This window comes from Callionymus lyra, chromosome 5 (genome assembly GCF_982586985.1).
Source record: "Callionymus lyra chromosome 5, fCalLyr1.hap1.1, whole genome shotgun sequence".
Taxonomy (NCBI): domain Eukaryota; kingdom Metazoa; phylum Chordata; class Actinopteri; order Syngnathiformes; family Callionymidae; genus Callionymus; species Callionymus lyra.
Genome location: NC_141822.1, coordinates 28,291,759 through 28,317,965, shown reverse-complemented (window position 1 = coordinate 28,317,965; position 26,207 = coordinate 28,291,759). Strand labels below are relative to the sequence as shown.

Sequence of the window (26,207 nt, the reverse complement as noted above, 5' to 3'; positions counted from 1 at the left end):
TTTCTTGTAAATATTAACATCTTGAGTGAACTTTAAAATCTGCAGATTGGTACAATTTGTTTCTTTTGTTATTTGGTATTGTAAGTGACACTTTAATAAATTTCACAAAACACCAAACAGGTGTGTTGCTGCACCCACACCTCCGAGAGACGAACCTTCTTATACAGGCCCAGTAGTATATACTGTACTTCAATGTAATTGGCCCTACTAACATATTACACAAAGAAAATGCAAAATCACACCAAAAAACATGCTTTTTGTGAACAATGCGAGGAGCCGCTCGCATCCGCCCAAAAACGTAATTGCTATTTGTGTCCTGTATATAAATCAAGTGACAGTATTACGTCAATTTGTTTTCTGGTCACGCAATCTACCATCATTACATTTGCGTAAAACTGGTAGTTTTGCAATGGACACTGGGAAAAAAATCCCCAAAACGGATTAGCCGAACAGAGAAAAGGTTTCATTTCTTCTCTGATGTCAAATTAAAGGTGAACTGACACTGCTTCATGAAGCTTCACCAACACATAACTACTAAAGGGTGACAAGGAAACCTTCAATAAAAGTCCAAATCATCCCATCAGAATGCTGACCTCATCGTTAACCCCTTTCTATTGCACTTATGTGTGATTTTATGGTCATGGGTTTTAGATGACAACTGATGATAGAAAGAACATTTGATTAAAAACTCTCATCTAAGACTTGATGAATGCAAACCCTCTACACTTCCTGGTGCTGCATATTGCAATCAAGGCCACTCACGACCAGATTCTGAATATCAAAGACGTTGATGCTAAACCCTGCGATTCCATACTGAAGGAAAATGGTCTAAGAGACTTATTATCTGCAAAAAGCAGTGATGAAATATTTAGGTTTATCCAAACTAAAGGCATCTGTTTATTCTAAAGTCTGCAAAGGGAATGGAAAGTTTCAAGAATCAATTTTGGTATTAAAAAAACTACTTTTACTTTAAGGTCTGGAAAGAACCCCTTAAAACAGAAAGCGATGGGCTGATGAAGCTTCATGAAACAGTCTTCATATTTCTGGACCCCACCAGATGGCGCTTTCTGATAAATTAACAAAATCTTCAAAACTGCTATTGTAATGAAACCTTACTTTTACTTTTACTATTTTTAAACCTTAAAGCACCACCAGATGAGCCCCCCCCAAAGAAATATGACACTGCTTCATGAAGCTTCATCAGACCATCACTCAAAACAAAAACATACCGTATTATTTGGACTATAACACGCAGCAGATTATAAGGCAGATTGTTTCGTACTCTACTTCCACCACATTCATTCATTCATTTCTAATTCTCTCGCAGCTGCTCTATTTCCATGTTCTACTTCATCTTGAGATTCAAATCTTATTCTTAAGCAGGTCTCTTAACAGGTGCTATTTAGGGGTTCTTATACACACACCATAATAATATGTTGAAGTACAGTACCTATTATATATTACTCTATATTATTCATGACTATGGAGCCGCACAGAGTTATACTACGGAGCGTCTCAGTGAGGCATCATATCTTATTCAAGCCGTACACACATATTTTAAGGGCTGCGTACCACATTAAACCGGTTCAACTTCAGTAGGAACAACCCGAATTTATACACAAGATAAACCCGATTATAAGGAGCACTGTTGATTTTTGAGATAATCAGCCTGAATAATACGGTAAATTTTTTAAGAAGGTATGTCAATGAAGCATGCTGGTCAAAAATTTAAGAAGCGAGAGCTGGTGTTGGACTTGGTTGGCGCCCCCTAGGGAAGTACATGACTAAGCAATGTCACACTTGTAGCGTAGAATCGTATCCATAAACTATATTTTAACACCACTAGCTTCCTGAATGGATCTCATCAATTTCTTGCAGCAACCTATTCTCAAAAATGTTGTTTTACATCCAAGAGCCATCAGCTAAAAGGTGAGTGACAGATCTGCCCCGGGGGGTGTAGGGGGGTCGCCCGAGGAAGTGGATTAATCTAAAGAAAACGCTTTCAGCCGACCTAAAGTGATATGCGTTGCCGCCTGTGTCACTAATGTGACGTGGCCCCTTTAAGCTGTTATTTCCAGGTATCCAAATGGAAGCTGCCAGTTCACAGGAAACGTAGAAACCGTAACAATCCCCCCCCCCCCCTCGCTCTTAACGCATCCTCCTGTGCACCCAAGTCAGGCAGTTTGCCGTCATTCCCATCGGTAATTTGATAGGTAATTACCCGTCATTTTGGAGTGCTTCAGGAGCCCAACACCTACATGTCCCTCTCCATCTTCCTTCTCTCTCACTCCACTTATTATTGCACGCTGGAGCAGTGTTGAATGTTTTCCTCCCCCACGCCTTTTTCAGCTCCATCCCTTCCATAACCAATGGAAATGACTGGAGCTCATCAGACATGAAAAACAGCTCGGCTACAGCGGACCGAATGCTTTTATGCATCAGCAGGGAAATGGATCATGTCCGATCCGATCTTCTCGTTCTTACTGGAAAGAATGAGGTGCTGGTGATGGTCACCCCCCCCTCATGTTGCCCAACACACAAGTGGGACTGTTCTGAATTTGGTGTGGGGTCTTTAGAACGGCACATCCCCGGGCATCGTGGGTTCAGGTCAAAAAGGCTAACGCCAAGGTCCTCGTCACCCAAGTAATATCCAAAAAATGTCTCATATCTCTCTTTGAAAACATTTTCAAATGATTCTATTAGCGTATTTACGTAGTTATGGGTCAAGGTGCAACATCTGGTGTTGGAAAGTGTCAACTTGAGACTGGCTGAAAAAAAAAAAAAAGTTTAATTTAATAGACTTATTTTCACTATTTTTAAACATAGTCCATTTTCAAAATATAAATTAAATTTGATTATATTCTAGTTAATCAGTATTTTAGAATTTCAATTATAACGGGTTTTGTTGACTTGAAAGTAATAGTTCTCCGAAAATTCAAACGTCACTCATTTTCTACTCACCCTCATTTTAAAAGGGTTGGAATTTTTTCAGATTAATCTGTTCCTTTTAAGAGTCATAGACAACAATGTATGTTCATTTTAACGAAGCAAATGAGCGCCGAACTTCCTCCGAAAAGACGCTTAAAAACATCCATATACCTCCATACTGCACCTCATGCTGTGTTTTATATGCCTGGTGTATCCAGCGGAGACTCATACAAAAATCTATCAAAGTGATAGATAGATAGTAAGTAAATAAAGCGAGGGAACGCTTTTGAACACAAGACAAACCTAAAATCAAAGTAGATGAATGTTTACGATGATAATGGGACCTACAAGGATGTCAGTGTTCAAACAAAAGATTTTAGAAAATTCCAATTAGTTCGATCCGCTGACTATCTCAACTAAATTTCGGCCTCTTGCTTGATTGAGTTTGAAACCAATATGGTTTAGTTTCTCTCCTTGCTAGTCCGATGTCACATGAGTTTCCTGAAGGATTCCTTTTAAACTATTTTTTGAAGAAGAAACCTCATTTTGACTTAAAAGTCCTGCTGAGTAAAATGCAGACAGTTTCGCCAAAAGTTGAGTCACTTTTTCTGTCATGCCAGAATCTTGGGGTCGAGACCCGCCCTACGACTTCTGTACTTTGTGTTTTCGAGGAGCATGAAGGAAGCTTCACAGGACAGGAGGTGCCATGTCGTACGCTTTCAAGACGATCAGAGTTTCAAGAGTTGAAGATGCTCAGGTTTTTACTGGGATTGACCAGAACTATGTTGGAGATACCATTAAAGAGGGAAGAAGGAAAGGGTGTGGCTGATGAAGGTGGTCAAGATAGGTTAGGATGGAGGACCTCCTGTGGCTATGATGGTTAAAGCTGGAAAAAGAATAAAGAATAAAGATGTTCAGGAGAACACAAGTCGCCAAGGATGAGTCAGAGATTTTACCTTTTATAAAACATGCTAAACCTATGAACCCACTGAAATGAACACACCTGAACTGTCAATTATTTATTCATTTATTATCTATTTATAAACCTTTACCTGAATAGTTGGATTTCCAGAGTCATTTTTGCACGACCTGTTGCCATCCTTTTTTTTTTTAATATATACTGTATATATATAGTTTTATATTCGAAACGAGAGTGAGACACGCATCTGTTTGCGGATAAGATTGCAGCGTCCGTCAAGAGAATAAAAATCAGGTGAAATTAAATTGTGGGCTTTTGTTTTAATGGCCCGTGAGCGTGGGCGCGCACAATTGGTGCGTAGGGGTGTGGAGTGGTCAACTGATGAGGCAATGTGGAGGCTGAGAGCTCTGAAGAGTGGTGTGTGGGTTGGAAGCCTCCTCTCCTCACACACACACACACAAAAAAAAAGCAAGGGGAGGTGGAGGGAACAACTCTGCTGCCCGTTCATTGATCAGTGGAGAGGTTGGTGGACTTAAAAGATGAGTTTAGAGAGTGCTGGAGAGCAGAGAGAGGAATGGACTCAGTGGAGGGAAGTGGGAGCCGAGGCACATCAGTCTGGATCCTGGTAAGCTTGTTCCGCTTGTTTGTTCCATGTGCTGCATGTATTTGTATGCCTGTGTCGAGCCTCTGCAGAGAGACAGTCTGCACGGTGCAGCAGGAGTCTTCACTGCAGACCAGACACTCGGTCTGTTAGCTCCTCCATTCAACACCTCGCCGTCCACCCGCTGCTGCAGGATCCAGCCCCACGTCTGCCTGCGCTATCAAAGATTGATGCAGGAGGAGCTCCGGGGCAAGTGTCCTTTTAAACATCTGGTGTATTGAACCAGATTCACCGGTGGACACAGATAAAGAGAATTAATCGAGGGATTAATAATCAATTACTGCGTTACCATGGTTTCTCAAAAGGCTCCGTGGTAGTAAACAGGTTGTTACCCTTTAGTTCACTTGTAATAATAGTAGTATTTGATGGGAGTTTTCTTTTTTTGTTTTCTTAATAGATGCTTAAACAGAGATGAGAGAGGAGACAGTATTTGGAAATCATTTAAGAGACATGTTACATCAACATGTTACTGATTAAACATTTCTGTTAAAGGATTGTTTTTTTTTTTAAATACAACAAATATTTACCTTTAATTATATTATTCTATCTAATTCTAAATAAAATTAGCCCTCATAACATATATATATATATATATATATATATATATACTTTTATTATTATTTTTATCAATATATCATGAGCCGAACATTTGATAATTTTGCAAATCAAAATGAAAATGTGGAAAAAGTAGATTTATTCATCTTTATTTATTCTTTTTTACTTATTTTTCTAACGTTTAATTATTTATTTAAGAGCTTCAATGCCATTCTTTTTCATCCATACTCTTACCTACAAAGAATGTAATGATCATTTTAATATTGAAAAAACACCAACATGTTTGTTAATTTAAGTATTTATGAGTATTTTTAGGATGATATTTTTACTTTTACATCTATTTTGTTATATGTAGAGATTGAACAGAACCAAAACGCAATTTTGAAGGTCCAGATTTAAGGGTCTCATGAGGTCCACCCAGTTGGTGCACAGAGGCTCTGAGGGGAGGCAGCAGCTGAAAAATCTTATGATATGGAGGCAACACGCGTTGACGTGTTGACCAGTGCTCTCGGAATGCGTCTCTCTCTCTCTCCCTCTCTCTCTCTCTCTCTCTCACACACACACACACTCACACACACAGACAGACACACACTCTCTTTCTCTCACACACACTCTCTCCGGGACATGCGGCCAGCACACACGGTGAGTGGATCTACTTTCTCTCCCTGTTAGTTTCTCCACCAAAAACTTTTTCTGCGGCTCCAGGTCCACGTTGTGTCGCCGAACAAGAGCGGAACAGGCTCGCTGTTGTTCCCGCGGCACCGTGGCGCACATCCACGCGGATTGCGCAACGCGACGCGTGATCGGACTGGAGAAAAGCAGCGTGAAAAAAAAACAAAACAACTTTTTCTCGTTTGTTATCTCCTTTAAACACGTAGATCTGTTTAAAAAAAAACAAAAAAACACGCGTCACATCGTGGTGGTCTGTGGCTCGAGGCCCCCCTCGAGCCGCGCGTCTCGCTGCGGTGACTTTACGCAGACTTTTTAAAATATCAAACTAACATAAAAATATAATGTTTGTTTCTTTGACGTTGACTGTTTGTCCCACTTATATTTGTGTCTATGTTTGTGGTGGCTGGTGAAGGGAGGGGGGGTGGTGGGGTGGTAGTGGGGGGGGCATGCGCAAAGTGTGTGGTCTCTCCAGGCTCGCCACCCCCGAAGAGACGCGCCGGTCGCACGCTCTCGTGCACGCTCATCGTGCGCCCAGATTTTCGTGCGAGTGTCCACAGAATCTCAGGACAGTTTCTGTCACAATACCACGAATTGACATGTAGGAGTTTAAATACACATTTGCAAAGCAGCGTCAGATTGAAGGTGGAAAACAACCCAACTTCCGGTGGTGTTTTCCAAAGTAAGAGGAGACTATGGTACACAGGTCAGGACACCTGCAATATTTAATAATTTAAACAACACAAAGGTAATCAGTGTGTATTTATTGAATATATTGTTTCATATTCAATCAGTTTCTTCTTGATTTTCGACAAAAAGATACCAGGGAAAAAGTACGGCCCGGGGGCCACATGCAGCCCTTTTGCTGTATTTTTTGGCCCAAATAAAGTGAAATGGAAATCGTCAGACAAATCATGCGAGTTTTAAGAGTTTTATTTGTTATTCTAGTTCATCCTGAATTTTATTTGTAAGTAAGTAAGTCATTTCCATTTTTATAGCATTTTTCCAGACCAGGGTCACAAAGCGCTCAAACAATCAATAAAGTATATACTTTAAAGGGCAAGATAAAACTGATAACACAAAAGTGTTACTCATTCATAATAAACTCTAAATATGAATTTATGCAACAGATACTCATTTTGGTTTAATAACAGACACTGTGGCCCCACAGATATGTGGTTTATTGATGTCCACGAAACAATCCGATGACCCTTTTCTTTTACGTCTTTAAATCTTACATCTGAGTATTTCCTGTTTACATCTACTGTCCTCGGTGCAATTTGACGATCTAAACTAAAAGGGGGGAGCTAAGGGGTGTTATCCATTTGCCCGGGGAGGCGGTATTGGGGGGCTCTTGTGTTTTTGGTATGCAATTACCCGGCAGAGAACCCATGACTGAAGCAGAGGAAGGAGCGGGGTTGAGTTAAGGATACATTCCTGGCCTTCCTATTTAAGTTGTCCACTGCTGACAGGACGTCCACTCACATGACAGACGTTGAGCTCACAGCTGATGGGGAATTTCTGGACAGCAGTCAGATGACCAGAGACAAACATGGAATCAGCAAACACACGATTGAGTTCATAGCCAAGTCATAGATTCAAATTAATTCAAAGTCCAGGCTAAAGAATGTTTGTCCTGCACAGATGTACTTCAGCTCATCCTGTATCAACACTTTAAGCTGAGGGTCCATCACGTTAAAAGTGGTCGACTAGAGACTCTCTCTCCGATACCTGAATCGTTGCATCCAAAAATCAGACGCCCGGCTGTGGGATTTGCATAAAACCAGCCTGTTCCTCCACACCTCTGTCAGCGGCGTAATCGCCCACTCCACAATTATAATAATGGACTGATTGTTGGATTATAGCAAAGTGGTTTTAGTCGGCATCTGCATAATTGTTCTTAGCATATACGCCGCCGCCGGCTCCCGCCGCCATTAACTGTAGCCGGGATGATTGAGGAGTCTGTCAGCGTTTGGGGAACGCGGTGCCAATGGCGTAGGCGTCTGTCGTGTCTGTCAGAGTGTCGTGGAAACGTCGCATTGTTTGATTTAGATTCAAAGTAGATGGAGGCTAAGATGTTTTTATGGAATGGTTATTTATTACTTGACAGAAATTCTACATCAACAACCTCCTGAACTCACTGTTTCTTCTATTCCTCTAGCACAACAGTTACGTACTCTAATTATTAAACCTACTTTGGTTCACTAGCTACGTTAGCAACTTAGCTATGTTAGCATCAAGGCCAATTCAGCAATTTGCTATTGACCTCACTTTTACAAGAATAAATGTAATTTTTATTTGTATTTAACTGGATTTTAGCAGCAATGTTGTAGCTTTTAAAAGAATGTTACCACTTGAAAATATTATTTGGCTCCCCTACTGTTAGTACGATGGAATTACAAACCGATCCCTGCTGCCCACATGTGCAGTTATTGCCAAAATAAGATCTTGTTCAGATGAATTCTGTTTTTTTATTTTTTGGTACTGGAATTTTTCTGAACATACTCTTAGTGTTAGTTTAAGCACACCGCTGCAAATAAGTGTATTTTTTTATTTATTTTCCTTTACATGTTAGTCATCACGCTAAGTTAGCATCGTGGTAACTCCAGCAGCTTTTAGGCGCTAGTTCAACTTTATATTTTTCTAATTTAGAAATAGTCACCTACATTGGTGGTCTTGCTGCAGCAACACATTAGCATTTATCCAATACTGAAACTGAAATTACACGTATATTTAGAATTTAGATGAAATGATATGAAACATGTCTTCGGGCGCCATTTTCATAATGAAGGCGCACTGGTTTCAAAAATAAATCTATAGAGTAGTAACGCTAAAGATTTGACAGTGACTCCAGCAGAGTCGGAAATCGTTGGGAATGAAGCTTCACCTGCCCGTCGCCGCACGAGTCACATGACCACCACGGACCGATCCACGTTGACAGTTTGTGAAACGGTTTTGTCAGAACCAGAATCCCATTGCTCATCTCTTGAACAAATGCCAACAGCCCACATGCGCTAAATCACTCACTCTCCCCCGTCTCTCCTGACAACACGCTGTGATAATTACTCCTCGTCGCCATGGCAACTGGTCGCACTTATTTTTTTTGTCGGCTACACTTTAAATCTCATGATACGAATGTTCGGTGCTGAACTTGTACATCGAAAAAAAAAAACGTGTTTTGAAGACACTTTGGTGAAAACGTGAGTTATATTAACCAATGATGCGCTGATGAAGCTTCATGAAGCAGTGTCATACTGTTTATAGGTCAGTAGGTGGCGCCATCAGTTTTAGAATAATGTGACGTTTCATTGGAACAGTTGTTAAAATAGTGCAGAGCTCGCCATCCAGAGGGCTTTTAGGCAACACAAAGGATATCTCAAACACATTTGGTTAAGGACGTCTGGCCGCACAGGCAGGGGTTAAGTCCTCCTGCCTGGACTGAGAAAGGTCTCAGATATCTGAACATGACGTGAGAAGCTGAAACAAAGCAGGTACTCCAGCTAAACGCCATGAACAACGGTGACCATTCGGTTTTGTGAATGAAACTCAGGAGATCCCCGTGATTGGCCGAGAGCGGGCGGCCAATCAGGAAGCGCCATTTACCAGGGGGGATGAATGAACCAGTCAGACACGTCGCAGAGGTCAGTGGCCGTCTATTTACCGCAGGGCCACCGTACATCCGCGGACAATGGCGTGGTGTAAAATTAGCAGGCTGGTCCAGGCGGAAACCGAGCAAAGATGGACGGAGCAGAAAGGAAAGAGAAGCGGAAGGGATGGAGTGAAAAGAGGGGCGAGGAGAGGGGGGTCCGGGTGGAGGGCATTAATTACTCCGTTAGTTCCTTCCCTTGTGGGCCTTTTTTCTCTGCGCTGCGACACAAGCGGACATTGTTAAGCAGCGGGAATTTAAGGGGGGGGGGGGCAGGTCGGTGGTCCGGGCCAGGCAGAGTTCACATACCACTCCTCTGGATCATTGCCAGACTTCACAAAGAATAAAGGTGGACCATGTTGGACCAGGAAACCACTGAGCTCATAAACACCTGAAATGAGTTTTGAGGGGGAAATAGTTGAGAAATTACCAGCACCCCTTTTCTTTTGGTGCACACACGTGAGGGAAGGGGGGGGGGGGTCAGCAGTGCAGAGTGATGGTGCGTTCATGTGCCGTCCAAATAATCAGTCATTAATACACCTGAATCTATGAAGTATGTGCATTCTTTTTTTGAGGGTGTGCGAGAAGATCAACAGTGTATATATACTGTAAATATTTATTTATTTTTATTTTAAATCATTATATATCATAGTTCAATGTTTAAATTAAAATTGCTTAAACTACAATATGATTTTTCATTTACAATTAAAAAATATTCAAAGCATTTGTTTTTCTTTTTTGTGTTGAATAAACTTCCGGTTGCTAGATGACATTCATCTGTCATTAAATCCTGGCGTTAGCTGAGGACGAGAGGATACAGTCGAATCTTAAGTCGATTTTAAAGCTATGTTTGGGGAAATTTTGAGTCAAGAACACGCGCAATACTACAAACATATTGTCGTTCCTACAGTATAACAATATATTGTATCGTTGCCCCCTGTATCATGATATGTATCGTAACGCCAGCTTGTTGCCAGTACTACTACTTTATTAGGAGGAAATTATATTTGAATCCATTAAATGCAGGATAAAATGTTGTACACAACACAAAATAAAATGTTTCCTAATTCCTAATAAACTGTGTTTTCAGTTTGTCTGATACTTTGTGCTCCACGCCATACTTCCTACATGCAACGCAAATTTTAAACTAAATTTCTTTTGTCAGGAGTTGCCGCCACTAGAAGACGTCGGAAAGATGGCGACGTCACACCGACTTGAGACCTGGAGCAGCAATCTCCGACTTGAGGGAAGAATGTTGGAGTAAAAGCGTTTCCACGTTCCAGTATTGCAGAAGAAATATGGAAAAGATGTCGAAGCTCACCGACGGCTGATGTCGACCAGTCTGGCCTCACGGCTGTGGGACGTCCAGCGTGTGCTCAGTAGTCAGTGTAGATCCTGTGGGGCTGGCAGCAGCTACATCTGGCTACTGGGTCTCTGCTGGACGGCGTCTTCGTCGGGACATCTGATACATCCCAGAATGATTTTTAAGAGGTGTCCACGGACGCTCGTCTTGAAACCATCTAGACCACAGGTGTCAAACTGGTCCAGAGAAGGGCCGAGCCGGTGCAGGTTTTGGATCCAACCAGTCAAGCACATTATAGTTGAACCAATCAGGCGTCTGAAGACAGTAATCAATTAACAGTCAGGTGTTGCTTGTTTAAGCCGACGCCTGATTCGTTCATGTGTGCTTGACTGGTTGGAACAAAAACCTGCACCGTCTCGGCCCTTTTCTGGACCAGTTTGACACCTGTGATCTAGACGGACACTATGACCACACTTCCCAAACTCTAACCCTAACCACACGAATACAGTCAAAATCTTTGTAGAAATTTGGAAAGAAACCAGGTAATAAAACATCCTATACGTTGCCACAACATCCACTTTAAAGCAACGACAATCATCTTTAAAAGGTCATTTCAAAAATCACATTAAAGCCTTTTCATTTCATGTCATAAATGTCTGACGACAATATTCAGAACCGGTGTGACACTTCTGGACCTTGCATACAGTGTAGAATCCTGTGTGTCAGTCTACAGCTACATTGTCTGCTGGGTTTCAGATGTCACTCAAAAACCCCCCCCGACGGATGATCGAATGAAGCAAAAAAAGAAAAAATGTTTTGACTTGATTTTTGTGTTTATTGACTCATAAAACATTCTTCAAACAATAAAACACTTTTTAAATGTCCGTTTCTGTACAATGCTTGCTAAGCAATTTTTATTTATATATAGAAAATGTACGAGGAGTCGTGTTAAAATGACAAAACTCCTTCAAATTTAATGGCAGGTACTCTGGAAAAAAATAACAGCATTCCATCCACAAATATTTTCCAAGCAATAAATATGTATTTATAAATAGTGTAAATTTACATCAAGATTAGAAACATAACAAAAAAATCACAAATGAAACCTTATTCCGTAAGTCTATGTGCAACCCATTTTCTTTGTGACTTGGCTAGGTTTTTCTTTTTACTCATACGTTTTCCATTTTTTTCCTAGTAAAATAAAGATTTTGAAAAAAAAGAGAAAAGCTGTAAGAAGAAAAAAAAAATAAATCAAAGAAAAGGAATTCACCTAAACTCTTCACATTACAAATTTTTTTGGGATATTTTCTTGTCCAAACGGTACTTAAATGACTACCTACTATAGAAAAGGACCAGTTAGTGCTCTTTAATAGGAGAATACTGGGAATTCTAGAAATCAAAGATGAAGCAAACGTCCTGTGACCAGGAGAGGAGGATGAGGAGGAGGAGGAAGGTCATCGAGTCAGTAGTCTTTACGGTTGTAGCCGGCTGTGACGAGTATCTACAAAATAACAATTTAAAAAAAAAAGAAACATTCCCGACCACTTTTGATTAAGTCCCTCCATCAGAACCAAACCATTGTCTTTAGTGGACAGTCAGGAGGTGGGAGAGACGGTCCCGCTTGTGAGCTCAGTAGCGCCTCCCTTTGGAAGGGCCAAGCACTCAAAAAACAGGTTGCATAGACAGACGCACTCGGCCGGCCAAGCATCCAGCCGTCGCTATGGAGACCAGCCATAAGAGGAGACGGCCTCAGCTTTCCTGAATATCAGAAATAGTCCGTGTGTGAGCACACAGGAGGGCTCTGCGGATGGCGTTCATTATTCCGTGGTGTGACGAGGAGGCGTCGCCTAATGTCAAGATGAAGATGAATTAATGGGCGGAACCTAGACAGAGAAAATAGAATTTAAGGAGCTTCATCCGAAACAGTTCAAGTACAAGAGCCTATATTATTGAAAATGAAGGAAAAAAAGCCTGATGCAGTAAAATATGTCACATACAGCAAATTACATTAATGTTTTTTCTTCAATATGCTGTAATCTGTGAAGATTAACAGCTGCATTTTTACTTTAAAATAAAGGAAATTAAGACAATTCTGATACTGATTGGTACATCTTTTAACTATATAACATTTTATTTGTACATTTTTTTAATTAAAGTGGCCACTTTGAACTCAGTAAAAGCTACCAATTTATAATATGTGCACAAAGTCTTAATTGATACCAACAAATACACAAAAAAGTAATACATAATGAAAAAATTGAGTTTTTAAACGTAAATTTGACACCTACATAACTAAAAATATTTTGATACGCATTTTGAGTCAATTGGATAACGATAAATATTAAACTATGATTCTACAAAATGTGGAAAAATGTCTTTGGCTCAGGTCAAATAAAAATAAATTGCAAAAAACTAATTAAATTCACCAACATCACAATTTGATTGTTGGGTCAAAACTGCTGGTTCACTCGACACGAGCAATATAATCTCTTCACACAACAATTCTGCTTTTATTATTTCTCAATAACGTTTGATTTAAACAAAACGTCCTCAATGTCGTATCAAGGCCGCCTCTGTTTGCTAGCACTCTCAAAAGGCCTTATTTTCTTCATGGCTTCACATGGCTCTGGCACGCATGTTGAGCGACTATACTGGGCTCGGACATCAATGTGGTCATTTTTGTATCGTGTATAAGCAGCTACATCCTCCTGTATTTATCTCGACAACAAATAACTACTTTTCTTAAAGCATAAAGGCAGAGACAAATCTTGGGTAACACCAAGTACTGAGTATGAATAATATATTTTATTCTTAGAGACTAAATATATCTCCATGTTTGGACCAAGCTATTTCCTTCCACATAATTTATCTACTTTGACTTGAGTCAAGTATCTGAAGACATAAAAATGACTTGAAGGGCCAGGAGTTTGAAATTCTCACACTTAAATTGACTCATTCAATACTATACATTTATTTTTTCATGATAATAAACTTGTCATTTTTGCATGAATCAAGCCAATCAGTGAAGCCACCATGCATTATGAACCAATCAGAAGCAACATAAGATAGTGGTCGAGTCATCGTTACATCAAACTGCTGTCAATCCATCAGTTGTTCAGGTTTCTCCTGTCATGTCCCGCACTTTAATTTGGAAAGTTAGCGCTAAACTGTGCTGTAAATTCCCCAAACGCCGTTCACGAGGAGAGGAATATCCCAGGTTTCAAATTAAGAGCGTCAGCGCAACTGCAGTCATTATCGGGTGTGTTGTGTTTTAAATGCATCTTTTTTTTCACTTCATTTCTTTCATTCACTTTGGCATATCTATGGATTCATTAAAATGAATTTAGATTTTAAACCAATAAATAGGTTTTGAATAATGGAATATTTAAATAATAATCTAATAATACAATTTTTTTATTATTTAAATGTAGAATATCAGAGAAATTCAAATAATATTTTAGCTGTGACTCGTACACGTCATTGTCAAAGATGACAGGATTATGATGCTACAAATCAATAACTATCCCATAGATGTCTTCTAGAAAATGTAGACTTTTAACCCATAGTTTAGGGATTTTATTTTTTCACACCAGAACCAAGAACACCTGAATTCTTCCACTACACACATACATGACTGCAAATACTAGACGTCCAGTGCAACAGTTAGTCGTGGTCACTTACTAATGTGAACTGGTCGTAAATGTGCATGAGGTCCTCCATCCGGTGCTGCTCCAGCACCACGAAGTCATCCAGTGCTGCGCTGCCTTTCCTGGCACAGTCCTGGCAGTGAACTACGTACTGCTTTTTGGACAGAAGCTCACGGCGCACGAAGAGCAGGTTGAACACCTCCACCTGCAACACAATTGGAAATCTTACCAAGATGTTTTCAACGGTTTTGAACATTAACCTGGAGAGTTTGGAACGAGCAGCATCATTATTTGAAACATTTGAAAGTAGATGAGTAGAAGCATGTTTTTATCAAAACACTATAGAGTTAGAGAATAAAGATGAGTTGCACTCGCTGACCTCACAGATGGAGCAGTAATGGGCGGATTCATCTCGTGTCCTCGGACGCAACGTTGTTTCCTTACCGGCTGCTACTAGAGACTCTTTAACGGTCTGACACTGTTTCAACGTGCGGAGCAGGCAGTACCTGAACACAACATCCCAGTCAGAACACGTTTAAACACTCAACGGGATCAGGTTTTGGATGTAAAAAAAAAAACTCACTTGATCATCTCAAACAGCTTGTGATCCGACACTTTGAGGTTGCGCGCCATATTCCAGGACAGGTGTACCATGGGAACCATGGATTTGACGCTCTGGAGCTTGTTCCACTCGTAGCGTTCCACGGCAAGTTTGTACTGGTGGGCTGAATGAAAAGAGACAAATTATTCCTTTGGGGGCACAAGGGAAATATGCCTGCTTAACAAAGACACATAATTACATCGCGCTGACAAAACATACATTCGTCTTGATGCCAGTGAAGCGCGTCTATATTTAGAGGCGTGTCTGGAGCTTAATGACTCATACCTGTGAGCGGTCCAACATTCCACGCGATGTTGTTGCACCATCCGATGGCCTGAACCCAGTGGACGGTGCCGGTGTTGAGCCAGACCAGGTCACCGGGTCGTTGAATGAACCGATAAACAGGCACGTCAGCCTCATACAAATCTTCCAGGTTTGGCCACCACGAGCCCATGAGGAAGTTGATGTTGTTCCTGAGGGGGACGGGAAATCGGTTTAAGAACAACATCGGCACATTTCACGTTTATTTGTTCCGCCATGATGAGAAGAGGAAACAAGACAGCTTTCTGGATAAGGTCGGCAGGTTCAGTTCAGTTTGTGACGTTCACGTTTTTTAAAACCATAGTATTTTTGTAAAGTGTTTGTAAACTCCTTATACTATGTATTGATATTTCAGTGGACTATTATAGTTTTATAAGTATATTATTATTTTGTTAATCTCTTAATAATTTTCTTAATTAAATTTTATATGCATTTATGTACAATTTTTTTCTATTTATCCTACAGTATAATAACTAAAATTTCCCAACTGTGGGACGAGTAAAGGAATATCACATATTACCAAAAATGGTTGCTGCTGGAATAAGAATTTCTATAATTAATAACTACCTTTTTTGAAACACTTTACTTTACGAGGACAAAAAAAAATAAGTGACTTAGTGTAATAAAACTTGTTTTTGTTATTAAGCAACTTCAATTTTGCAATATGACCGACTAATTAAAGTAATTTCATGTATTTTTTTGCTTAACTAGAAGTCTACATAAATCTACCATTAAAAAAAACAATGGATTATAAACATTTACTGTTTGAAACAAAACTGGTTGATACTACAATTTTTTTTTGAAGTTCCTGTGTCTTCATTTCAAGAGCCCTGTAGATGGCGCTGTCTATTAAGAAATCCTAGCATCGTTGAAAATAATAAATACGTTTGTTCAAACACAGAGGGCTGTTGGCTGCTTCTTACTTCTCACAGAAGTTGCTCATCACGCCCCAGTAATGCTCCGGAACAGCGAACCATTCACAGTCTCCAGGTCCGATGTTGATGTTGACGGCACAGAAGTTGTTGTGCTCCTGGTGTCCTGTTTACACGACAGACAAAATAATCTCAGGATGAAGGCCAAGTCTTTTTGGAGAGGAGTCTAATTTGCATGTTCTTACCAGGTATTCTGCTCCCGGGGACCTTCATATAAAGTTGGACTGTGTTCATGCCCAGGATGGTGTGGCCCACATGGCTGAGCAGGTTTCCTGCAGAGACAACGCGAGCGAACGCAGGAAGCTTGCTGAGCTCCTGGAGTTGCTGCTTCCACCTGATCAAATACAACAAACGTGATTTTAGCAACAAAACCAATTGTTTTGGTGATGGACATACGCAACCAATACTCACTTCCTTTCATCAGACACGTCAATGTTGGTGCCAAACTTGATGTGCTTAAGGGGTCCTCGTCTCCGACATGCAACACTGCACATAGGAATCCAATGCAATTACAATGTTGCTCTACTTCTTTAGGGAGTCAGACATTTTAGACAGAAATACTGATACATAAACTAGGTTGAATTACCCTGTAGTAGGCTTTATAATTAACTTGATTAAATTAGATGTCTGATGTGTAAAATTAACAGTTCTCCCTTTACATAATAAATATTTTATTAAAAAATAAAAAAGTAGAAGTAAATAGTTAAAGAAAAGAAGAGATAAGATGCAAGTGTTTTTTTCCTAGATAATAATAAAATCATACATGAATAATTATATATACACATTTTAAAAACAACAATTTTAACTGTGTTGGCCGAGAAATATTACAAACAACATGGAGTTCATGAATTCATTTCAATATTCTACAATGATTAAGTGTACGAGTGTGGTTTAAAACTGACAGCATCGGGCACTAATGACAGGGAACTGCTGATAAAGACGAACGCACTAAAAGGGTTCGCTAATGACTCCGAACATGATTTAATAAAGGATTTAAGATCAGGATTGTGTACCTCTCAGCTGAAGCCTGCTCTGTGTCTGCAGGCTCCTTGAGTGCTTTCTTCTCATTTTCTTCCTGAACACCAGAGAGAAAAATACAGTTTGATAATGCTGCAGTCATAGATGGCGACTCTGAACGGTTAAAGACCTACCCTTAGCGATTCCTGGAAGGACGCTGCTTGGTACTGGGCGTACTTGGCGATGGTTGTGTGGGCCCTGGTGCTCTCACAGCGCCACATTTTCTTCGTGCCAGCCGGGTCCCAGTTCTCGTCAGCAGGCTGAGAAAGCTGCGTCCACACTTCCACCAGGTGTTCTGGGTTTGCCTCCACTAATGTTTTTGTAGAGAACAGGCCCAAGTCTGGAAAATAAACAGAGCAAGGCACAGACAAATCAGCTGGACAGGTAGTGGGAGGGGCGGAGGCATTGCTTGCATAGAAAAGTGTTTTCGTCATACGTTCCATCCCAAAGAACTAATTACAGCTCCCTCCCCCCTTCTGAGAAAACAAAGACACACATGTGGAAAGAAAAGTAAGAACGTTTTATTTGTAAAGCGCCTTTGACAGACCAGGCTCATATGGTGTCTTGAACGATTCAATAGAATGTACAGTAGGTGGCAGTATTCACCTATAAAGTCATGCTCACAACACGCCAACAAAGAGTGACACCAACGTGACACTTGACAGAAGAGTGAGAGGGTTTAGGAGGAGACGTTCAGCAAGTTTGGTTTTGCGGTTGACACTGTAGGAATGAACTCGGAAGAACCAAAAGAGGACACTGACAAAGCATCTTTGGGGTCAAAGAAAAAACTATTCTTTGAAATAAAAGATGCAGAAGAAGCCATTCTGCAGATGAACTGCCTCGAAATGACTGCCATCTACATGTTCTTGTATTTAAGAGGTAGAGCCAAAGACATTATTTTTCCACTCTAGTGTATGAGATTATTGTTCATACCAGGCCCGTTATACAGTGTGTTGTAAATTATTCATAATGATAGTTTAAAGGGCAATTCATTTGAAAATCCAACTCTCCCTCTTCATGAAAATGCACCTTGTAAAGGTTTACTTTTATAAAGTTCTCCCCCGAATAAAGACTCGCAAAACGAGTGGTTACAAGAGTGAAGGTCATTATGTCATAATAAAGGGCTTCGCTCCTCCTGCAGCAGTAAAGAACGCCCAGCTTCTTTCTTTGTACACGTTGCTTGGGCGCGAGACTCTATGGATTGATCATGCGCTGTGATAAAACACAGTCCACATTTGACCAATCACAGCAGAGTGGGTTTGGTTATGGAAAAGAAGATTTAATCTCCAGAAAAAACAACTTTTTCAGTGGGCAGGGCTTATATACTTTCTTTTAATGTAAATAATTAAATGAAAACAGTTTTGTTCAAAGCACAATAGAGGTCAGAGATCAATTTAAGAAACACTTAAATCAACACATTAGTTCACCTATAATGTTTACAAGACAGCAGGCTACTCTACAATGATTGAAGGTTTTTCTTCGTTAAATGCAATAGTTAAAAAAAGATATGTTACTAATATTAACAGGGCTGCCAACTTTTAGAAAATGGAAAAAGTGACATTTGAGTGTCGTTATCATGATGAAATTGGACATTCAGATGTTGTGGCATTTTATTAATAGCATCTTAAGACTTGCGATTTTAAATAAACTATTAAACTTGGTGAAAATCTAGATTTAAATAAGTTTTAAACATATATAGCACAAAATTAATGACTAATAACAATAATAAATAAATCAATAACAAACATGCATTTTGAATGGTACACGAGTAGCACATGAGAATTACTGCGATAATCAAGGATTAAAAGGCAGATGCAGCCCATAATCTGAAAGCCACAATTTTATTCTTACTTCTCAATGTGTGTTTAGGGAAATTATTAAATTTTTAAGCAAGAATTAGGATGTTCCTCAATTAAAGTGCGTCTCATAAGTATGATGTTAGAGCTGTTGTCTTATGATTAGTTGATTTTGCGTGGTTGGATAGATTCACGCAAAAGGATTACATTTTATTAGCATGACAATATGAAAATATATATATCAATTTGAACGGGTGCGTGCTGTGAGAATTGGTCAAATTGCGCGACTTTTAAACTCAAAGCATGACATTTGGCTGCTGTAATCATTTATGCAATAATTCAATCTTGTGTCTACTTCTATTCCAACATGTATGAGTTCAATTATTTCTAATAATATAAAGCAAAACATTAAAAAATAAATAAAAAGGTTCCTTTACCAAGTTTCAGTGCTCCAGCCAGTCCTCGGATGACAGTGACTGGGTTGGAAGGGTTCGTGCAGAACTGATGCAGGGGTGGGAAGAAGGCATCCCTCTTGTTCTCCAGCTGAAGATGGACAAAAAAGGAAAGTTGTGCATATAGATCACTGCCACTGATTTATCTGACCGAAATACTGTAGAAGTTTTGAGCACTCACATAGATGCTGGGTGTGGGAGGGTTGAGTTTGTCTTTGGGCAAGGCTGGTGAAGGCGGAGGGGGTAACCTTGGTGGGGGGCACTTATCGAGAAGGATACTACTGTTTGAGAGACCATTCTTCCCCAAGTTTCTACACAAAAAAAGAATGTTCTGTGTTAACGAGAGCCAGACTCAAAGACTTCAATGATTTCTGCATCGCAACAAGACCAGCCAGTAGCCATTGGTGTCGTTAACAATTACATAACCGTATTGCTGGAAGTGCATTTGTAATAAAACGCCACTAGAGGGCGACAACACATCAAAAATCGTCCGCAGCAACTCTATGATTTTAACACCATTCCCAGAGCGTCACAAGAACAGGTCGATCTTACCTGCAGGCCTTCAGGACGTCAGTGGAGCTGGGGTAGATGGAAACTGAAGATGACGACGATGAAGACGAAGAACAATGTGCGTGTGGTGGTGTAGCTTTTAAGCTGCAGACTGTGGGTGGGTCTGACTTCAGAGGGCTTTGGGAGTCTTCCGAGATGCCACCCTTGCCATTACCATTCACAGTTGGTGCTGCAGATGTGGTTGGAGCAGGACTCTGGGCGCCTGCCTGGGTGTGTTCAGAGGATTTGGGCGAGGGGGTGGCGGTGGACATGGCTGAAATGGGCGATGATGCTGTAGAGCTACCCTGTGCGTGTGGGGTGGAGGGCAAAGCAGCAGGATGGATGTTGTTAATTTTCTTATGGGAGTCCGTTGCTGTCGCTGCAGATGCAGTAGTGGGAGCTTCCGTCTTCTCCTCCCCACGCTCAGGACCCTTCTGCCCTGCCAGCAGGGCTGATAGTCTAGGATTGTCAGCGCTAAGGCTTGGCTTCTCACTGCCCTCGTCCAACTTGCCGCCATCACCTGAGTTCACGTGATTGGCCAGGCCGTCTCCCTGTGCCGGTTTGTCGTCAACCAACGGAGGGGGCGACGGCGTTTTTCCTTCTAGACCCCCGTTACCAAGAGACGAGGATGCCATGACGAGGGGGGCAGCAGCGTTGCCGTCTTTGGTAGTGGATGCACCAGGTGCTGCTCCACCTGAGGTAGAGGCGTGGGGGAGCGACGGGGGAGATGGGAGGTGGTTGTGAGCTGGCAGCTGCTGTGGCGACGGCGCTTTTAAGGAATGTCCAACCTGATTGTTGGCATGCAAGGGAGCGAGGGAGTTGGTGAGCTGGGATTGTGAGGTCGCTCCCTCACTGCTGGAGTCTGAAACTTGGGGAACAGACCCTTTCTGGAGCCCCTGGGAAAGAACATAAAGGTGAGCCAGAAGACATTTTGATGCAAACAAAGTTAAAAATCTTGGTAGTTGGTCTTTCAGTAACTTAATCATTTCCATTAGATACACAAACATATTTTACAATTTTGCACACAATAATGCATATTTAAATATATTCTATCAAGCTGCACATATGAACGATAAAGCCAAAAATACAAAAAAGTGATTAATTTGAACAGTAGACAAACTTCAACAGCACCGACCTTAAACAGTAAACTTCCATAAAGCCTACACACTGCTCTAAGTGATGACAGGTTTCTAAAATACTGTATTCACATCTACATTGCTATTTTAGAATAAATAAACAGCTGCCACTGGAAGGCTGGGCGGCAAAGCAGTATGGGAGCTGTTCAGGTCAAACTATCGAGAGGGATTTTAAAAGAGATGGCACCTCATATACAATAATGCATTTACTCAACTTCAAATAAATGTTGTTTAATAAATGTTAATAAGTGTTACTATTTTGCTGCAGGGCAGTTTTCAGAACACAAACCAGCTATAAACCGGGGACAATGAATAGGAAAATATGTGTATATGGGTTTAATCACAGTCTTTAGCTCTCATAAAGCATAAAGAAACACTTGTTAACCTGCTGGACATCAAATCCTTACCTGAGAGGAGTTTTGGTCCAGGGCCTGGCGTGGCATGGCATCCTGTGTTTGCGAGCTTGTGCATGTGTGAGGTAGCAGTGCTGCATCGCCGCTGCCAGCGGGTTGCAGGTAAGGCACATCACTGTTGGGCCCTGTGGCTGTGGACCCTGGCTGATTATTACTACTGTTACTCTCACCCACATGGTGTGTCTCTGAGTGTCCGTGTGTCCCAGGGCCCACTGGGCCATTAGACAGAGTTTGAGATGGACAGGGAAGCCTGTGAGGTCCAAGAAAGGGCCTTATGGGGTTAAGGCTAGGATTAGGTGAAGGAAGGGAGTTGGTGGTAGGACCGTTGGGAAGAGAAGGTCGCATCTGAGCTCCAGGTGGATTCTGACGCATCTGAAAATGAGAAAAAAAGTCATGCATAATTTACCAAACTAGATGAGCCAATCGTTTAATGTTGTGCATCCGAGTTGTAAGACTAACCTGCTGCTGGTGCTGCTGCATCATAGCGAGCTGGGCCTCCAGCTGCTCTAACATCTGGAGTTGTGGAGGCTTCAAACTGGCCCGGTTACCCCTCAACTGTTCCAGCAGCTTAACCCAGAAAAACAGAGTTTATGTGACAGATTCTGGAGTGAAAAATGATAACTACCGTTCTGTTAAAACTATGAAACAAATGTTGACCAGACTTCTCAGTATTATGCCCATTCTCAGAAGAAACGTGTGGAAAGTACGGTTGGAGTTATAATTATTCCATAAGATTTGGTTTATAAATAAACAACAAAAAAAACGACTTGAAAATAGAGGGGGTTATGAGTGCTGAAGTTTAGAGAGCCATCATATTGACTTCCATTGCAAATGTAAGTCATTTATTCATCCTTAGAGGTCATCACTAAAGACAAGCTGAATAGATGAAGAAAGAATATGATAAAGAAGGAAACGAAGGACTTGCATCACAGCCGACTTGAAAATTAGGCAGCAACGCAGCAAGAAAATCTTCTTAAAAATCATTATTGATTATTATTAAGTCATAATTGTGACAGGATAAATAAAAACTCAATTGGTTTCTGGTACATTTTTTTTTTAACTTTCATTGAAAGGTTCCACTGCTCACTGAGAGTTATGTCAGACTCAGTTCAACTTGAAAAGTATGAAAATGAGCTTCACTTATGCGACTCATGATGAGATGGACATGATTGCATATTTGAATCACTTGAAATAAAATACTCACACATGTTCAAACAATTTTAGAAAAAAAAAAATAATAATTTGCCACACTTTCAATAATAACAAAATAAGAAAATCTGAGTGCCATCTTCCTTCCTTTAACTCTCCTGTGATACAAGAGAGGAGAGCGTGTACTCAAGAGTGCCGACTCCACTTATCTTGAGGTGTACAGCATGTCAGCACAAAACACAATTGCAGCTTTTGGGAAGAGTTTATCGAGGACACTTGATAAAATACAATAACCTTTTTTAAAACAAACCAATTATTCATGTTACACATGGTACTGTGACCATTTACTTTTCATGCTATTCTGCTTCTTTCTCCATTAAACAAATAACCATAGCTCTCAATAATGATGTGTTCCGCTTCAACTAACAAGTTAAATAAGCACTTTAAAATTTAAAAAAGGGGTTAATGGTCCAAAATATCTTCTATTAAGCATCTGCAATTAGAATTACCAAGAAAGACTATCGTTTATTCATATGCAACCCATCCTTACGATTAATGAACCTTCTTTCGGTGACGACTGACCCAAACCAAAAAACGGATGAGTGGTAAGAACTTTAAAAATCTGGTGCAAACCTGTAATTTCTGTGGAGACAAGTACCAGGTGGGCACAGGCTGCGGGACAGGAGTATTGGCCCAAGAATCCCCCTGGAGAAACACAGAACAAAGTATAAAAACAGGCAGTCAAATAACCGCCTAAGTTCCCTAGTGGGATTACCTTAGCAGGACCTGAAGCTCGCCTCCTTTTGGCGGGGCAAGACTGGTCTTCTGCCTGGCCCAGTGACGCCACGTGGGGTGGCAAGGTCTGACCCGAAGTGCCACCCTCTGCATTGTGGTTGGGCTTGGACGCCTGAGGAGAATGGCGAGGGTGAAGGATGGAGGGGGCAAAGAGTTGCAAATAGGGATCAAGAAATAGGCGGAAAGGATAATCATTGGAGAGAAAGAGTGGGGGGTCGGGTAGAAACAGGGCAGCGTGAGACAGAAATTAAAAATAATGCACAGCAGAAAAGTAATTCCATCACGAATAATGATAAGAAGCAGTGTAAGAGAAAGATAGAGCAATGGATGGAAAACAAAAACCAGGGGAAAAAAAACATTGGTCATATTTGTCCCAGTGCTAAATGTTTTGAACATACTTTCATCAAATCTTTGAGACTTCACAAAAGGCATTAGACGTACACCTATGCTGAATTTAATCCCCCCAAAACCTACTTAAAACTGATGCGTCATTGTGTTCATTTAGCACTAAACATGGCAAACACACAAACAATCACAGTTTGTTTAAAACTACAACTGCTACTACTTGAGGTGAAGATAAATAATGGACAGACACTAGAGGGCGTTACAGAGATATAGAAGATTGACAGGTCAACTAAGGTCAACTACAGGAGAGGGGAGGAAAACAGACAAAGCCAATAGGAAGCCTGTATGGCAGAACTTCACCGTTCACACTGGAGCACACTCACAGCCTCGAACTAACTTTAGAATTGATATACATTTTGTCATACTAATGTTTTAATTTTTTAAAACAAAGCCGATGTGAGAGCAGCCAAATACTAGATGCATTTTCTTTTTTTTTTAATAAAAAAAAGAAAAGGGTTAAAGGAGCTGGCTACATCCACTTTACTGCTGCACAGTCGGATTTGTGTCAAGTTACACACCCAAAACACTGCATGGTAAACTCATGCACTAGGTTGAAATTGAAACATAATTTGCATTGAGGCCAAACGGGAATCAATCAGGTGCCAAATTTTGAGTTAGTGATGAAGTTCATTATAGCAGTTTATATTATAATGTGACCTTAAGTTAATTCAATGTTAGAAATACTTTCAAATGACAAATAAACAAGACGGATGTAATATGTCCGCGTGGATGTATCCAGACTCTTAGTACGTGCAAAAAACATGAGCTCCACAAAGAAAAGTAACCACATACTCATTAGCCCCAAGTGTGAAAGGTGAAGGAGTTTGACACCACAAAATGAGTAACACTTGTTTGGAACCCTTCTCAATCAAGAAAAAAGCCAAAGAGCAGACATGCACTTAAACTGTAATTTACCTATACTAGAATAAATTATTTACTTTTCATTATTGCAATCGCTTTTCTAACAGATTCATTTGAGGGGCCTTTTTCCGTTCCATATCCTGAGGAAAGCAGCAGTCAAGTGTTGCTCATTTTGTACATGCGTTGACCTGTAGGTATGTCTGTGTGTAAGTTAGGATTAAATGTTTGAGTGTCTGTACTTAGTCGGGGGGGGGAGGGGGGGGGAAGGTGTGGGTTGCTCTATCTGGTCTCTCACCTGCTGAGGTGCACCGCTCAGGCCTCCCTGCCTGGAGGTTAGCTCGGCTGGGATTGGTAGACTCCATGCTTCCTCAATTAAGGGGAGCATTTTACTTTTACTCTGAAGGCTACTGAGCTGGGGGTTACTCAACTGAGCCTAGGGGAATGGAAAATGGCGTGAAAAAAAAAACAAAAAATAAAACACAAGGATTTTGATTTAAAAAAGAAAAGTGATGACCTCAAAACAAAAGTGATCAGCAATGGTTAAACGGCAGGTTATATTACAAATGAAGTGGACTTTGTGGTTGTATGGTCTATATCCAAGACGCATCACATCACAACAACTAAATGACACTCAGCCACAATAATCCTAAACACAGGCAGTCAAGCACAGTCCATTAAAACAAGCCGCCCACTTGTCTTAATGTGATGAGTGTGTGCGGACCAGGGGAAATGCCCTCCATGCACATGAACATGAGATTGGATTTAGGAAATTTGTGCACTATAAATAAAAACAAATGACGTGAAGCTTTAAGTCAAACAAGTATCCTCAAAGGCAAAGCACCTTTTGCTGAACTAAATAATAAAAACTCATCCCTTTATATCGTCAGTTCAAAAACATTTTTTCTAGGATACAAATCTGATATCCATGGTGGACTTTAGTGCGTGTATAGTTAAAATGTCTGGCCTGCAAATCCCAAGATAACCCTGACAAAACACCAGGTGGAAATACCCAGAAAATAGAAAGAAGGGCAGCACAACATTTAAGATATAGACCATTATAGAAGGAACAAAAGAAACAATGGACACGCGACAAAGGACGATAATTAAATTTAAGACTGCAATACAAGTGACCAAGATCATGATCATTTCAATAAAATGTTTAGTATAGAGTAATACCAGAGATAATTAGTTTGTAAACATTGTGCTGCCCAACTCCTGTGTTGCCCTGCAGCAGTGGCCCTCGTGCAGTTTGGTAGGAAAACGGGGAAAGTGGCAGTTGTGTTCAGAAAGAAAATAGACGGCGGCTGTCTCGGTTTAACTTACTATAGTGATCTCATAAAAACTGTCCATTATTCTCACAGACAAGCGTTACTTCTAGTAGTGCTTGATAGCATTACAAAACAAATTCAAGGTTGATTGAAAGGATTAATGAAGAATTTGAAGTGAGGGAAG

The 26,207-nt window shown here is 40.6% G+C and overlaps 1 protein-coding gene across 2 annotated transcripts in view; it reads right to left on the bottom strand.

Moving 5' to 3' along the window:
- Window positions 1-11,495: 11,495 nt before the first annotated feature.
- Window positions 11,496-26,207, bottom strand: part of LOC148080129 (lysine-specific demethylase 6A-like) — a 30,129-nt gene continuing 15,417 nt past the window's right edge. Inside the window, exons 13-30 of one of the 2 annotated variants that reach the window (XM_087791698.1) lie at window positions 25,051-25,188; window positions 23,470-23,601; window positions 23,328-23,399; window positions 22,005-22,112; window positions 21,540-21,917; window positions 20,000-20,892; window positions 19,629-19,758; window positions 19,433-19,538; window positions 17,334-17,539; window positions 17,196-17,257; window positions 16,594-16,668; window positions 16,368-16,516; window positions 16,174-16,288; window positions 15,215-15,402; window positions 14,912-15,053; window positions 14,708-14,834; window positions 14,363-14,533; window positions 11,496-12,564 (exon numbers count right to left, since the gene is read on the bottom strand). In XM_087791698.1, the coding sequence (XP_087647824.1) occupies window positions 12,535-12,564; window positions 14,363-14,533; window positions 14,708-14,834; window positions 14,912-15,053; window positions 15,215-15,402; window positions 16,174-16,288; window positions 16,368-16,516; window positions 16,594-16,668; window positions 17,196-17,257; window positions 17,334-17,539; window positions 19,433-19,538; window positions 19,629-19,758; window positions 20,000-20,892; window positions 21,540-21,917; window positions 22,005-22,112; window positions 23,328-23,399; window positions 23,470-23,601; window positions 25,051-25,188 (3,222 nt within the window). In that variant the 3' untranslated portion in view covers window positions 11,496-12,534. The remainder of the gene's footprint in view (window positions 12,565-14,362; window positions 14,534-14,707; window positions 14,835-14,911; window positions 15,054-15,214; window positions 15,403-16,173; window positions 16,289-16,367; window positions 16,517-16,593; window positions 16,669-17,195; window positions 17,258-17,333; window positions 17,540-19,432; window positions 19,539-19,628; window positions 19,759-19,999; window positions 20,893-21,539; window positions 21,918-22,004; window positions 22,113-23,327; window positions 23,400-23,469; window positions 23,602-25,050; window positions 25,189-26,207) is intronic. The other variant, XM_087791699.1, reaches the window with a different exon arrangement.